General features: G+C 43.7%; 2 protein-coding genes across 2 annotated transcripts; both read right to left on the bottom strand.

The window, feature by feature from the left end:
- Positions 1–152: 152 nt before the first annotated feature.
- Positions 153–7,639, bottom strand: LOC103720806 (serine/threonine-protein phosphatase PP2A-1 catalytic subunit-like). Its single transcript, XM_008810700.5, has 6 exons — positions 7,057–7,639; positions 5,555–5,669; positions 3,874–3,982; positions 3,708–3,785; positions 1,095–1,286; positions 153–669 (listed from the first exon to the last, which is right to left on the bottom strand). Exons 1-6 carry the CDS (start codon positions 7,307–7,309, stop codon positions 496–498), a joined length of 921 nt encoding a protein of 306 aa, XP_008808922.1. The 5' UTR covers positions 7,310–7,639; the 3' UTR covers positions 153–495.
- A 3,788-nt stretch (positions 7,640–11,427) lies between these two features.
- Positions 11,428–12,101, bottom strand: LOC103720807 (17.1 kDa class II heat shock protein-like). Its single transcript, XM_008810701.6, has one exon. It carries the CDS (start codon positions 12,005–12,007, stop codon positions 11,534–11,536), a length of 474 nt encoding a protein of 157 aa, XP_008808923.3. The 5' UTR covers positions 12,008–12,101; the 3' UTR covers positions 11,428–11,533.
- Between the last annotated feature and the right edge of the window lie 4,125 nt (positions 12,102–16,226).

The following is a 16,226-nucleotide window of genomic DNA, read 5'->3' as shown; positions in this document are numbered from 1 at the left end:
ATGTGCTTCCACAACCAGGTCATCAATCTGCTGTAAGCTACGTCTGGGTCATTCCCTCGCAGCAACTTGTAATCTTGTCCAGTAGAGTCAACCAAAGGGCCCAGTAAATTAAGAAGGTCTATACCTTCCAGAATTAGTTTTACTGTCACAAATTCAAAACTAAAAATAAGCTTTGCATTTAGATTGAACGGGCCCCACTCGGCCCTCTGATAGTGTTTCTCTAATTGAGCAATACACAAAACACGAGGCATGCTTGTTATTGCTGCTTCCTCACTCACTTCGAGAAAACAAAGGCGGCTGACAGAAAAGGCCTCTTGAGTGTCCTTCTAATCTAACATTGGCATCGCACACAGAAGCAGCAGGAAAAACTCCAAACAAAAAGAATGATGATGATGATCTCCCACTTGCCAAAACTCCCCTTTTCTAGGACACATCTACAGAACAAACACAGAAGTGAACAAGCACTGTTACCATCAGGTGATAGGGTTATGCAGATTACAAAAAATAGTCAGGAGTCTTGCGAGTAGTCTCTGGCTCAATCTGCCTTGGTGCTGGATCAAACTGAAGGAAGTTTTGTTCCATGTTCTCCCCAATCTCCATTATAGCTGCCATATTACCACATCGATAACAATAATTTGGTGCACTAAACACTGTAACAACATTCCTCTCCTGCAATATACAAAGCCACAACAAAGAATGAAAAGATCATTTCATTATTTATGTTATAAATAAAAAGGTTTAGCATAAAAGAAAATTTTGATGCACATAGATGTGGCTTGAACTTTGGCTATGGCCAGTGGTTTTTAATGCAAAAACCATAGTGCATGTCCATAACTATTAAACAAAAACTTCCACCAAACTGCCATCAAGCTAGACAGGCCATTGTAACAAAATCAGACAGGCGTTCTTGCAGTACCTTCTAGACTTCCACTAGGCTCGTGACAAAAAACAGATCTCCATGACACAGAGCTAAAGTCCTGAGTCATGCTATGATGGAATTTAAATTATAGCCATAAATGCACTCTAATGAAGCATTCTAGGCACAGAAGTGTAACAGTAAAATATCAAACAGTGCATGATTCCAGTCAACCTACCTGACACCAGTTGAAACCTTCCATGACAAGTTGGTGTGCTCTGGCAACAAGGTTAAGACCATTTGTGTGATTAAACTGTTGTGCAATGTCCTGTCCAAATGTGTACCCTGCTCCCCTTGGTGATATACCCCATCCACATCGGTCATCCGGATCAGACCACAAAAGATCACACATGGGTCCTTCATGTGGAACCTACAGAGGCGATGAAACATTTATAACTATCAAAGTCAGATGAAAAATGTAGAACACAGCCTAATTCCGCTGGATCCTTTAACAGAAAGCATGGTGATTTCAAACCATGCATATGCAGCCTCAAGTATAAGAACAATAATACCAACATTACACGCAACATACAAGAACTTAATGGAAGATTTAACATGCAAGGACACGCCATGTGGGAGGAATGAAAAATAACATAACAGAGTTGTAACGCGACATATTCGCATCAAGTATTATGTGGGGACATCTGCTGATGAAAACAACTCCACCTAAGTCACAAGATTGGCCAGCAAGCACGGATGACAATTTTACCAAAAATTGCTCCTTAATTTTTCTCCCTTCTGGTAAGGAGAAGACCAATTACAGAAACCTTCTTGTAGGGATTAATGACTCCTACCATCACCCCCACCCCCAAAAAGACGACTAGGGGAGTCCATACCAGATGAGTTTGAACCACTCAGGTGGCATCCAGGTGCAGCACGGTCCAAAATAGAACAGGTTAGATATTCAGATTTAACATGTAGCTTAGAATCATCAAGTATAGAAAATAATCCAACTGTGAGTATATGGTCGATATGGTTTGGTATAATCTATTTCTAAAGCAACCAGCTTGATCATCAGCATTTCCATAATAAACCAGGTCAGAAATTCAAATTAACAGTCATCAGGAAAAATTCAAAGCTTGTTAACTAGCTCATCCATATATGGTCATCTGGATTGGGTGCTACCAATAGTTAGGATCAGTTGGATCAGGCATGTTGGTTAGAGCCGCTTTAACAGTTGGCAACACAACTTATGGAAACATGAGTCTAAAGCTTGTGATGGCCCACCCAACTGACCAAGCCTCTACACAAGAAGGCACCCTACATGAGGTTGTGTCTGGGCCAATCAAAAGGCAATCGTACTCCTGATCCCAAGGGAGCTTTGAACGGGATGCATCATGCAGTGTTTTTTATTACAAATGCAATGATGCTAGTATGGTTTCCAGCTCAAAAATGAATCAAGGCTACATATATTTCTCAATGAGCGCAATACCAAATCTTAGTCAAGTTAAACCATAAAAAATAAGAAAAACAATATTTAATTAAGATGAAAGAGGATAATGTTAAAAAAATATTTATAATATGGACTCGTACAAAATGGCATCACTACAAACTTAAAGATTGAATTCAACAGCATTTGAATCAGCAATTGACCACTGTTAATAATCAATAAACAAAGTACAAGAAACAATATATCAAACTCTGGAGTAAAAGGATAATTGAAAAATAAATGTCCAAACCCATGATTCTTTAAGCAATAACACTGCAAATATGACATGGAAAACAGGACCACAACATTCAGTTAATGCAGCAATTGCACAAATACATGATGTCGCAACAGACAGATGAATACTGAACAAGTTTCTTCAGCAGTTAACTGTTAAATGAAAAAATTAAACGAAAACATCAAGATCTCAGTACCCAAACTGCCCTTCTTAAAGGAGGGGAAAATACCATTATAGTATAGATAAGCATCATTTGTTCATTGCCACCAATCTCGAAGTTAATCCTCATTTTATTCCTTAAATAGATTGTTGTTTTCTTAATGTTTACTAAATGAAGCATGAGAAAAACTGATATCCCCTATATTGGCCACTGGACAAAAAAAAAGGCATGTTACCCAGTGCATCACAATGAGCATTTATTTGCGAAGGATCTGTCATTAGGACTAATATCTGATCAATTAATAATATTGAAAACATTACATACCAATACCACACTTAGAACCAAAATCAAAATAACAATCATTAGCCCTTTCCTGTAGAAAAAATCAAAATTCTAGAGAATTAGAATTTGTTGATAATTTAAATAAGGGACTATTCTAGTCACTTTTGCTGGAGTGAAATAATCTCAAATAAACAATCAATTATTCACTGTCTGAATGTAAATGTGAAAACATAGCTGTAACTCATGCATGATGATAATCAGAATATGGGTGACCCATGTGGACCCATTGATCATAAAAAATCAGACTCAAGTGTCAAAACTTGGCTGAGTTATGTCACTGATTCAACCACGTTTGACCTGCTGAACTCACTCTCTTCCTCAAATTCACTTTACGTTCCTTTACCCACTTCAGTCAACCTTTCCTCCCATCTTTCCTCCACCCCCACTGCCTCAACCTACTTCTCTCACCAAAACTGGCCAGGGATTACCCCTCCTTTGGCCAGGTCACCTCAACCCACTCTTTCCCCCAAAATCTAGACTAAGGGCTTCCTCCTCTGCCCATATCATCAATGGTCAGCAGGATATTTTTAGTATTAAGTTAATAGATACGATGATGAAGCACACAAAGAAAAGAAGAAGAAGAAGAAGAAGAAGAAGAAGAAGAGGAAAAGAAATATATGCATACCTCCTGTATACGATCAAGAGCACGAATATTATCTAGTGTATCCAGAGATGGAGAGAGACCACCATGCAAACAGAATATCTAAAAACATAATTGCAAGCACTTGTCAGGCATAAAGCATAGACTGAACCATATAGTTAAAAATCTTGTGCAAATATAAAACCTGCACCTGATTCTCTATAAGAGCTGTAAGTGGCAGATAGTCAAATAGGTCAGTGAAATATTTCCACACATTTGCATTGCCATATTTTCTCAAGCATTCATCATAGAAACCATACCTGTAACATAAGCCATAATATTAGGGGAGAAAAAATCATAATTATTAGAAGTGTCTGACAGATCATTGCTGATCAGATTTTCCTATCCTGAGAGATAAATGGGGGTCAAATGCCAATCATGCATTTTTCTCATGGAACATTGTTTATTAGCGATAAAACAAGTGGCAAGGACTCCATTTACTAGTTCATCAACACAGATAAGAAATATAAGATCACTGAGCTATATCAAAGAAAATCACATTCCACAGGAACCCCTTTAGGTTTTTAAATAGGAGCTCAAAGAACTGCAGGAAAACAGAAGTCATGTCATTAGTCAAGCATTGGTAGTGTCATCTAGCAGAATGTGCCTTTAAATTTTAATTCCTTCTCTCTATCTCAAGATCCATGCGGAACACGCATGGACATGCTTGCATGCGATGGGAGACATGATAATAAGATATCTATTGGCCTGAGAAACCACCATGAAACAGATTTCACAAAACCATGAAGAAATCCTGAGCGAAGAAAAATCAGCAGCTCAAATGCATAATAGCATTTTCAGGTCAATATCGCAAAGCATATGGAGTTTTATTTTAATGGAAAAAATCTTTAAACCATTAAGCACAAAAGAAACACCATATCTTCTTTTAAAAGATGATATGCTAGCAGATATCATGAATTACATGATCACAGAGATTTGCTCAAAACATTTTCTGGACAATAGTGCAATAGAAAGCTCTGCAACTCATAAATTATATCAATTTTCAGGAACAAAGGACTTTGTGCATATATCAACAACTTCATTCATAAAACTGCATAAATTCCTTCATATAGACACCCAATCATAGCCAGAATTTAACTACACTTGAAAAAAGATCAAAAAAGCACAGTACCAAAAGCAAAAAAAAATCAAGAAAAGTGCTCATCATGATGTATTTTATTTCATATCAGGAATTGAATAGATAATCAAAGAAAATGAGTAATTAATTCTAAAATTAAGTGACAACAGGACAAGGCATAACATTACAGATTCCACAAATAGAGGTCCCCTGTAGCGTAATATAGATGTTAGTTAAAGCATGGATCAAAAGCCATGTGGGTGAGACTGATCAACAATCATGTGGCTAAATCTGATTGAAGGTCATGTGGCTAAAATCAAAACAAAAAGGACGTCAGTTTGTACTAGATAGACAGTGACATGATGGCATTTATTTGTGTCAGGTTATCGCCTATCAGTTTTGAGAAAAGAAAACTAGTCCTGCTGCAGTCAATTGCATATCCTAACATGCATGAAGCCCGACAAGATTACCTGGTCACAATAAACTCTTATCCCACTATGCAACATTTATAAAATAATAGATTTGACAACTATCATTTCATTATTTCCTAAGTCACCCGGCAGAAGCAGCCCGGTGATCAGAAACCTTCTCTAAGTAAGCTTTGCAAAACCAACAAACTATAAGCAGCTAGGATAAACATTACAATATTTTGAGAACACACAAAGCTTTCCACCTAAATAACTCCATTCCTGTCCATATATAATCTAATGGAATAAAAGAAGTTAAGGTTGTATGAACAGCAATAAACACTCACACTTGAGTAATTTGCCGACTTTCATGATTTCCTCTCAAAATTGTGATTCTATCTCTGTAACGAACTTTCAAGGCCACTAAAAGTGTAGCAGTCTCCACTGAATAATAACCACGATCTGCATCGAAAGTAAATAACTAGTATTAAGAAAGGATGATGTTTAAATTGAAACAATAATTTCCAAAGGGCACGATGAACCCTACTCTGGTACTGATGTGTGCCCAAAATTTAATGCAAGCAGAATAAAAGTAACATGCCAGTCACTTTTTACTGGAAAAGAAAATCCAGAAGCATTCACAGATAGGAATGTCTGCACGAATGTGTGCCCTGACTCATTAAGCACAAGTATTTGCTATCTGTGTTTGGAAGTTCACTGAGCAATGGTGAAAATACCAGCAAAACACAGCAAAATTAGCTTCTAACTTAATTAAAAAAGGATCGAAAGTAGACTTTAAGAGGTGCTAAGACCATCCAGTTGGGATTGCTTGAAAGCATACTGCTTTTTTAATGTGCACTTCATTGGAAGTTTAATTAGCATGCTAAAAGAAGCGATAAGGCAGATATAGAGAGGCCAAAAAGAATCCACCAACTTGGAAGTGGTGGGTGATAATAAAGACAATAATAATAATAATAAAATCTACAGCACGCAAGCTTGTCCAAAAGGAACCTTCTCTTAATTATTCACCTTTTTCTGACTATTAAAAAAAGAATTTATTAGCAGAGACTTAATAAAAATTGCAGCAGGCAGACAGAAGGAAAAAGAAGTTTCCTAACAGCATGCCTTGAATAATTTAACTGTTCCAGATTTGAATTGTCTGATCATATACATGCAGAAACTTCTTTGCAGAACCAAATAAGGGTTTTCAATATCCATTGTGCCAATCTTTCCAGGTCTGATCATCTAATTCAACAATATGATGGCTGCTAGTTTCTCAACAAATAAGGTGGCTAATATAATATAATTTCTATTGGCATAATAGGGTTTTCTCATCCTTGAACAGATTTATAACAGGACGATGCAGCCAATATCAAGGATGGTGGACAAATTTCTTCAAGAAGCTATACTTCCTACTGTCATAATAACCTAGACAAATTTCTTTTAAACTACAGCTTATAGCAATCAAGAAATCCAACTTACACAGCAGCATGATATTAAGCGCAAAAAGTTTCCTATAATTTAGCAGCAGCCAAAAGTTACGCCTAATTAATCCCCCAAAATAAAAAACTAGAGCAATATAACAGGATCAAGCGATACATCCTATTAGAGGAAAAAACCGTTGTTTACAAGTGGAAAGAACAAATAAAAAAAGAGAAGAAGTAGTAATCAGCTCCAATCTAGAGAAAGAGACATATGAAGCACAAATTCGTTGGAGAACATCGAAATCTCGTAAAAAGAAACATCCTTTCGAGAAGCAAGAATCTCCGAACCCTAAAATTAAAATTCGACCCCAAGAAAGCTTAGAAAAGCAAGGAACCCCTTTCCTTCCCTCGGGCAAACAACTGACCTACATAGTCCCCCATAAAAAGGTAATTGGTGTCTGGCGCCTCCCCTCCGATCCGGAACAGCTCGATGAGATCGTGGAACTGGCCGTGGATGTCCCCGCACACCGTGACGGGGCACTTCACCGGCTGGACATTCCACTCTTCCATCAGGATCGCCCTCGCCTGCTCGCAGAGGGCCTTCACCTCCGCCTCCGGCAAGAACTTGCATTCCCTCAGGTGTTCGATCTGGCGGTCCAGATCCGCGTGCGACGGCATCGTGCACCCCCTCTCCTCCACCCGATCTGCGGCGAGAACCGATCAGACGATCGGGATCGGCCCGGAATCCGCCGGAACAGCGCGTTCTACGTGCCGGCTGCCCGATATCACGCCGATCGGGGCATCACCGAGAGGGATCGGCGGCAAATTAGGTCTAGGGTTAGGGCTAGAGCTGAGGGGGAAATAGAAGGATAGAAGAGGGCGGAGACTGCTCGATCCGGATTCGCCTTCGTTCATTCCTTCATTACCCTTTTGCTTCTTGTTTTAAATTCGGCGGAGTCGGCTTGATGCCTTTCCGGCCCTCTCAGAGAGACGAGGTCACGAGAAACCAAGAAATAAAACGGAAAGAAAATAATATTATAATCTGGAAAATAGTTCGATTAAGATAACCCGCGGAGCTGTGGATTCCAGCTTATCCGCGTTTTACCAATCAATCACGACCGTCCATTTTGTTCACACGTTCCCACAGAAGACAGCCCGAGATAACGGATCGCGAGTACGCGGAACTTTGATAGTAGGTTAGAGGACCAGCTGCATCAAACATCACAGCAAACAGCATTCAATCTATATGTGTCAAGCGAGGACTAAAAGTCGATGCCGGACTAGAGTTCCATTTCTGATCTCGACCTCACACGTAATCCATCAGAGGCCGTTGGCTGTTTGAGATGGGGCACATGCACCGCGTAGGAAACGTGGAAGGATTCGGCTCTCGACTCTAAAGGCGAAGAGGGAAACGGATCCGTTGGGTGGGTGCGGAATTCTGTGGTCTTCCGCTGCCGCCGCCCGAAGTCAAAAAAAAAAAAAAAAAAAGAATCTGCGGCTCATCTGCCTCTCCTGAAAAGGGCCCATGGGCCTTTTCAGAATGTCAACGGGTAGATCGGGTGGCTCTCGTTTGATATTGGCTGTATTTAGTTTTTTCGATGCCCTTTCCCAAATCTTGTCGTTGACAACTTCAAAATTCGCACCTTCAGCTAAAGAGATGCTAACGATCGAAGAAGATCAAATTAACTAATTGTCCGACACGTATAGCAATAATTTCTGAATATGAATATCGCACCAATCCAATGAAGAACTCTTGATATTATAAAGAGCGGTGTCGGATATGGCTTCCTATAAAAATTGAAGGATCTAATATTGTGCTAAATAGTTACATGTGACGAGTGAACAAAACGGAGGCCACGTAGCACTGCTTGGGCCTCGAATTATCTACTTCTAGTTATCTATGCATTGCAAATTGATCGGAATAGAATAGAAAACTTCTCCGTGTTGATTTCTTGCCCTGGTTGCAAGGGTATGCTAGGCAAGAGAAATTCTAATACATAACCAATTATATGTGTAGGATTTGGAACTTACTAATTCATGCTAAGGTCGCATAATGCACAAGATTCATTGGTTTGGTTTATAAAAGAGAGAGAGAGAGAGAGATTTGTGATGGGGAGAGAGAGAGAGGGAATAAAAGCATCGGGGCGGTTTAATGGCTATCACTTGTTATTGGCTACGATCTTGTACGTTAAGTTCCAATGGCCGGTGGATCGGGTCCACAAGCGCAGGGAGAGTCAAGTTGGAAAGGTGGATAGCTAAGAGAGGACTAGTTGAACTAAGACTCTCACCATCCAAACCCACCGCCCATTGAACAGTTCAGATATTATGTTTAATTATATGTTTGTTTTATATTTTCTAGGAAATAGTATCAGATTTTGAGCGTCACGCCCACTTGCCGGTGGGCCGGAGGTGCTTGAGCGGAGGGAAGTAGGTTAGAGTTTTGACTAATAACTTATCTTAAATTCTCTCCATTCAGATTTAATTTTTTATTTAAGTTTAATTTTTGAATTTAACTATTGAAAAAATATAACTTCCTCAGAATGCTTCATTATAAATGTTCAATAGTGATGTGATATATTATCATCAGGCGTCTAAATTATGTTATTTCAGGTATAGTAATCTCTTTTAAATTATTCTAAAAAAAAAGTTTTTTTCTTTCCATAGTTTGCGATAAAGTTTAGAAAGAGAGTTTTTCTCCGCATAGATTTTTTCTAGCTAGCAGTAAAGTGAGGTCCAAAGAAACCACTACACAGAGAGCTGAGGGATCTCTTTCAGCCCCAGCACAGAGAGCGAAGTCAGACAAAAGATCAGAGGGATACTGCAAATACCAGAGTAGAAAGGGACGCTTACCTACCTAGGCGTTCCTATTACGGGCCGGAGGCTATGGATGGCAGAGTGCTCGGATTTGGTGCAGCGGGTCCAGAGCAAGCTGGAGGGATGGAGGGCGTCCTCCTTATCCATGATGAGGAGAGTGACACTAGTCAGAGCGGTGCTGGGATCTATACCGGTGTATCTTATGGCCAACACAGTGGTTCCGAAGACGATCCTGTTAAGGATCGAGCGCCTTCTTCGGAACTTCCTGTGGGGGTCATACGGTGGAGGTCACGGAGTGCACCTGGTGGCTTGGGAGCAAGTTTGCCGTCCCACTAGTGAGGGTGGTCTAGGAGTGCAGTCCCTCATTGAGAGGCGCGAGGCGTTCATCGCTCGACATGCGCCTAGGTTCATATTAGAGCCACGCGGCCTCTGGAGTCAGGTGATGGCAGCCAGATATGGTCGAGGGGCTTTAGGGGTGGCATAGAGGGGTCGCCGAGTCTCCTTCATGTGGCGTGAGATCGGAAGGTACCTGCCGTCAGTATCGGCACACATCAGGTGTTTGATTGGCGACGGCCGGAGTATTGATGTGACCAGCGACTCATGGGCGGACTCTTTGTCCCTAAGCTGTTGGCCGACTATGTTTGACACAGATGCAGTTGAGGGGCTACGGGTGTGCGACCTCCTAGCACCTGGAGGGGCAGTGTGGGATGAGGCCAGACTCAGGCTATTGTTCGGGGTACACCTAGCTGTGAGGATTCGGTTCCTCCCGTTACCAGGATGCAGGGGGCCAGATGTCAGGATGTGGGGCACCTCGAGCCGGGCCAGTGTCAGGCTGGGAGATCTCACGCGCGCCATTCAGCCGGAGCACGAGCCAGGGCCGGATTGCACTTGGATTTGGAGGTCCGAACTTCACCCGAGGGTAGCTTTCTTTCTATGGAAGGTGTTCTGGGACCGACTTCCTACGAGAGCAGAGCTGAGCAAGTGAGGGTGGGGAGTCCCGGCTGAGTGCGGGACGTATGAAGCTGAGGAGTCAGTGAACCACGTGCTCTTCCAGTGTATATGGACGAGGTCGACATGGCAGTGGGCTGGGATCCCACAGGGGGCCCGGAGTGCGCGGCTACAGTTTCTTAGGGTGATACGGCAGTGGTTAGCCAGTTTATAGACCCGCGAGGAGGGCATTAGAGCTACTTGTACAGCACTTCAGATTTGGCTGGCAAGGAATGCCCATACTCTCGGTGAGCGCAGGGTGTCACCGAGGTTTGCAGCAGAGTTTGCTCGAGCACAGGCCTCGGAGATCAGACCCGCCCCTCATACAGATGGACCTTTGACAGCTCGGGACATCTGGGGTTTCCCCTTGCTTCGGCAGCTCCTCAGTTGGTGTTTTTCACCTGAAAGCCCCCACCCCTGAGCTTCCTCAAGGTCAACTTCGATGGGTCGGTTTTGGATGGCGGCACGCAAGGCGGTGCAGGCTTTGTCATACGGAGCCCGCATTCCAGGGTAGTGGCTGCAGGAGGCTGTCAGCTGTTCGATATATCGATCCCTGGAGCAGAGCTGCGTGCAGCCTGAGCAGGCCTTCGACATGCGCAGATAGTATTGCGGGCCAGCTCGCTTATTTTGGAGGGTGACTGGGCCACTTTCGTCCGGTGGATTCAGAGGGGATTGGGGGGTGAGGGCACAGACCATCCCTTGATTCGCGATATTGTGATAATGATGAATGAGGAGGGGGCCATTCTGGCCAAGCATGTATTCAAGAAGGCCAATGAGGCAGCCGATTGGGTGGCTGCCTATGCGGCCCATCACTCGGGGTATGCCCTCTGGTCGGGGGAGGCGGAGCTGCTATTGGTACTCCGTCAGGTATTGTATTTTGATCTTATTAGATGTATTCGTACCCGTATTGTATGAAACATCCATATTCAGAAAAAAAAAAAAAAAAACCACTGCGAATAAAATAATAAGTAGCGAATGGAAGGACTCGTTGGTCATCATACCAATAAAAAAGACATTTCATCTCATCATCGACGCAACCACAAACTAATCGGGGAGAGAGAACTTCATTTCCACATCACATCACACAGCTATTGATTTAACTCAGGCGATCTTGACCTCGATGATCTTGGGCTTCTTGGGCTCCGGCGGCGGCAGCTTCTGGACGGTGACGGTGAGGACGCCGTCCTGGCACACCGCCGAGATGGCGTCGGTGTTGGCGTTGTCCGGGAGGGAGAACTTGCGCATGAACTTGCCCAAGCGGCGCTCCATGCGGAGGTACCTGCAGCCCTCCTTGTCCTCCTCGCGCTTGCGCTCGCCGCTGATGACCAGCACGTTGTCGTCCTCCACCTGGACCTTGATCTCGCCGGACTTGACCCCGGGCATGTCGACGACGAAGACGTAGGAGGACGGCAGCTCCTCGACGTCGGCCGGCGTGGAGGCCATGGCCTTGGCGTCGCGGACGTAGGTGCGGGTGGGCGCGTTGATGGCCTTCTCCGTCTCCTCCGGGATGTCCATGAGGTGCTGCAGCGTCAATATCACGGGGTCGTTCAGTCCGAACACACTGCTGCAGTCCATCGCTCTACCTCGATCTCCGATCTTCCTGAAAAGCCGGATCGCTTTCTGATTCTATCTGCCGTTTGGGGAGGAAGGGGAACCAGGGCATTTAAATAGGGATTGTGGAAGAAGAGGAATTGGTTCTCGAAGTGTCGGGAATGCGACAGAAACTTCTGAGAGCTTCGCGAAGACTCGGAACAGGCCATTAGGGCCGCACAGCATCGGTGGAAAGTAATGGGCCATCCTGGCCCATGGACTGTGCGTCTAATTTCGGCGATACGGTCCGACGTGCAAGGACAATGCCACAGAAACGAGTCGTGACACCTCTGTTTACCTGACATATGGACCGTAGTGCCGCAGTTAAATAATTTTCCTGCCTCTTGTGTTGAAATTGTCACTCCCCCCTCGCATATGGCCGAATTTTTCTTCGACATATTAATTTTTTAATAATAATAAAATTAAAAAGTACAAAAATAAAGTTCAAACTTAAAATATGTACTTTAATACCATATTAAAATTGCCACTTGTCTTAAAAACTTAAGCTAATAAGATGAAATAGATTTATTTATATATTTTATATTTTTTTATATCTTATGCCAAAATCTAGCCAAAATTTTGTCACGCAGGAAGGGGAGCTCAATTTGGACGACCTCTTGACATGAAGGTGGTGGCCTCTCATGTCGTTGGACACAAGCTTATTCACTTGGGACTCGACTCATGCAAAATCTACTTGGTTGCATGACTTATTGTAAGTAAATCCTGGTGGTTGTATCTATTTCATGACCGCATAACCAGCATGCCTTACCCAAAACAAGAAAGCAAAATTCTCTGCTTCCCATTATTTTTCAAGAAGATAATGGTGTAGCTGATGCTCTGGCCAATCAGGATACCAATGGTCAAAAAGTCCAAGTCAGCCCAATGTAAGATGTTTCTATGCATTGGTTCTATTGGGTGTATTCATACTCGTGATGTAGAAAGTATCCATTTCAGCAAAAAAAAAAAAATGTGCATCTAACCTTAAGGCTTTCGATTGACATCCTTAAACACAGCATCACTGCTTCCTGCTCCTCTCGTAAAAGAGAGATAGAGGGACCGGTAGTCTGGGTTGGCTCAATCAATTGCCAGAAAAGTTTCAAAAGAGCCATATCAGCAAAGTTAGATGCATTGAGCATATGGATTGGCACAATACGTAAGTGTATTATAAAAATATTTACAGACGTATATTTAGTTCTACATCATCTTTATACCAGATAGATTGTAGATACTTATATAAAGCTAAAGAATCTAAATAATATCTTCTGGATAAGTTTTTGGGATGAAATCTTGAGTTGTGACAAAAGAAACCTGGCCAATAACCTATATAAACTAGAGAACACTGTAGCATAGATTTATGGAGATTGACCATGGGATGATCATGATATTTGTGATTAGATTTGAATCTTTAATCTGACAAGTATACCGGAGTTTAAATAAGAGAAATATGTGAGGATCTGTACTGATGCAGAAGATCCTAGATTGTAATTTGTATATAAAATAATAACAAAAAAAAATCAGGATGGAAACCTAAATCCCCCCACCCTCTCTAGTCGCTGGGTAGAAACCCAAACATCTCATACGTGTGTATATTAGAGATAAAAAACACAGTTCATATGAGACGCTGGGAAGACCAGCCATCGTATGGATTTGGCCCTTCCTATTTTATGCATGATCGAACTCACACTTTCTCAAGGTTCCTCTGACTTGAATTGGACCGTGTGATTAGTCTACTTAACTGAGATGCACATAAAAGAAAGGAATAGTGTTTACGGTTTTTCCATCTCATTAGAAATATTTTTCAATTTATATCATACTTAAATGAGAACGTCAAGTTGCAACTCCACTCCTGGAGTTCAACCCCATTCCAACTTTTTTTTGTTTGTGTTTTGTTGTGAAAATAAAGGATCTCGGACTTAGTCCCATATCGACTAGATAGCGGAAAGGTATGTTTCTTAAATGGAGGGGGGCGACCCCTTTATCTTCAGAGGCGCCTTTTAAAGGGCAAAATCGTGAGAAAGGTTTCGACCTGCTCCAAAGCAGACAATACATCTAAGAAGAAGCAGTTGCCTGCGCTGTCTGAGACCGATGGGACGAGGTCAGATGGCAAATCCCTTGTAGAGAGTCCTTGACCCTGGCACAGATCCCTCCATTGGAGGAGCTATGTTGTGGAAATAAAGGATCTCGGACTTAGTCCCACATCGACTAGATAGTGAAGAGGTATGTTCCTTAAATGGAGGAGGCAACCTCTTTCTCTTTAGAGGCGCCTTTTAAAGGGCAAAACCATGAGGAAGGCTTCGACCTGCTCCAAAGCGAACAATACCTCTGAGGAGAAGCAGTGGCAGCAGATCCCCCGTAGCGCTGGACGCGCAGGCCAGAGGCCGACCTCATCTTGACCTCAGCATGTTTACTGCATATTTACGACGAAGAGTATATCCTTCTCATCACCCTCACTTTCTTGTAGCCTTAGGCGAGCAAATCCTTCTTTTTCACAAATTAAAACTCCAAATTATTTAAATACAAGAACTTTGCAGAGGTGCTTCTCTCTTGCTTACATCCCTTAAGTCCTCAGCACAATTACATGATGGAATAAAAGTGAAATTAAAGATCTATGCTTATTCCTAATTGTAAGCAAAAGATGCAACGAAAAGAATTTTTTTAGAGAATTGGTCTACTGCTTAAAGAACTTTATATCCACGTACAAAATAATAAAATAACAGACAAAAATCATTACAACCGTCCAAACAGATATGCATGATGGCGTCCACTTTCATATCAAATCGTCCAAACAGTCCCCATCTTTTCTTTTTAACCTTTTCCCGGCTTTTCCTAGAATCAAATGGAGAGGGGCACTAGGTGTGTTGGGGGAAAAACCCCAAGTCATACATCCACGGAGGCGCTCGGCCGAAGTACGCCGACCGGAAAGCCGCTCGGCCGAAGAGCGCCGACCGGAAAGCTGCTCGGCCAAGGAGTGCCGGCCAGAAAGCTGCTCGGCCAAAGGATGCCGACCAGGAAGGCGCTCGACTAGAGGGCGCCGACCAGAGTGCGCGCCAAGAGGTGCCCAACCAAAATAAGCTGCTCGGTTAGTGCCGACCAAAGACAGCGCCGAGGCGCTCTGCTAGAAGGTGCTCGCCTAAAGGGCGCCGACCAGGAGTACTCGAAGCAGCCCCGCCACATGGCGCCCCATTGGGCGACCAGCTCGGCTCGGCACCCTTGCCGAGCCGATGCCTTAACCAAATGGTCAACCTCCGCCTAAAGTCCAAGGGACTTGACAACTCCTACGGCTTGCGACCTGCCACTATCTCCAAGCCATCAAGGCATAAGATCTCCGCAGGTGTTCGGCACGACCTGCCATTAATGCATGAGACTCCCTTAAGTCTCCGATGCACTCAGGCATTTAATGAACACGGCCCAAGACGATCTCCGGATCACTGAACCATCAGAGCGCATGGCTCTACCTGACCGCCGGTTCATTCGGTAATAAATGCACTTACCATCCACAGACCCCAGGCCCGCTACGGCCGGTGGTTCAACCACTCCAACAGGTCCGATCGACCGTGACAACTCCCTGGTTCCGGTCTGATTCGGCCCCGTTCTCCACTATGCCATAAATGGGCCAAATCGTGCCCAATTATCACAGACAGGGACAAATCCCCCGGTTACCTCCCAGGTAACGTAATCCCCTCCTATAAAAGGGAACCTGGGAGAACCAAGGGGGAAGAGGACAACGAAAAACGGAAACAGATCCCCGGGACTGAACCCGCCGGGAAGCACAGACACAATTGAGGACATCATCCTCTTCGTCTTCTTTATCTTATCCTAATGTTCTTGCTGTCTTCTCCATATACTCTCTTCCCTGCTCTCTCCACATACTTGTCCCCACTGACTTAGGCATCGGAGGGCCGGCGCCGGGGAGCCCGGCCACCGGTTTTCCTTGCAGGACTTGCACACCCCCCGCGGTGGAGGACGCAGCCAGCCGGCGCACCGCCGCCCGCCCCCTGCAGCAGCGGAGCTCCTCCTTCCCCGGCTTTGCGGCGGCCCCCGGGTCCAATTTCCAGCAACAGTTGGCGCTAGAGGAAGGGCCCGAGTTCGCTACCATGAAGCTAAGAAGCAAAGGGGCTTCCAACGCCTCTCGGCGTCCTCCACCAAGCCCAGAATGTTCCGTTCGGAACTCACCACCCCCGGTTGAGCCAGCACCTCAAGTTCA

Source organism: Phoenix dactylifera, chromosome 5 (genome assembly GCF_051530095.1).
Source record: "Phoenix dactylifera cultivar Ajwa chromosome 5, Ajwa_hap1_PhDact_Kaust_v1.1, whole genome shotgun sequence".
Classification (NCBI taxonomy): Eukaryota; Viridiplantae; Streptophyta; class Magnoliopsida; order Arecales; family Arecaceae; genus Phoenix; species Phoenix dactylifera.
Note: the sequence above shows the minus strand (reverse complement) of the source record. Positions and strands in the feature narration are given on the sequence as shown.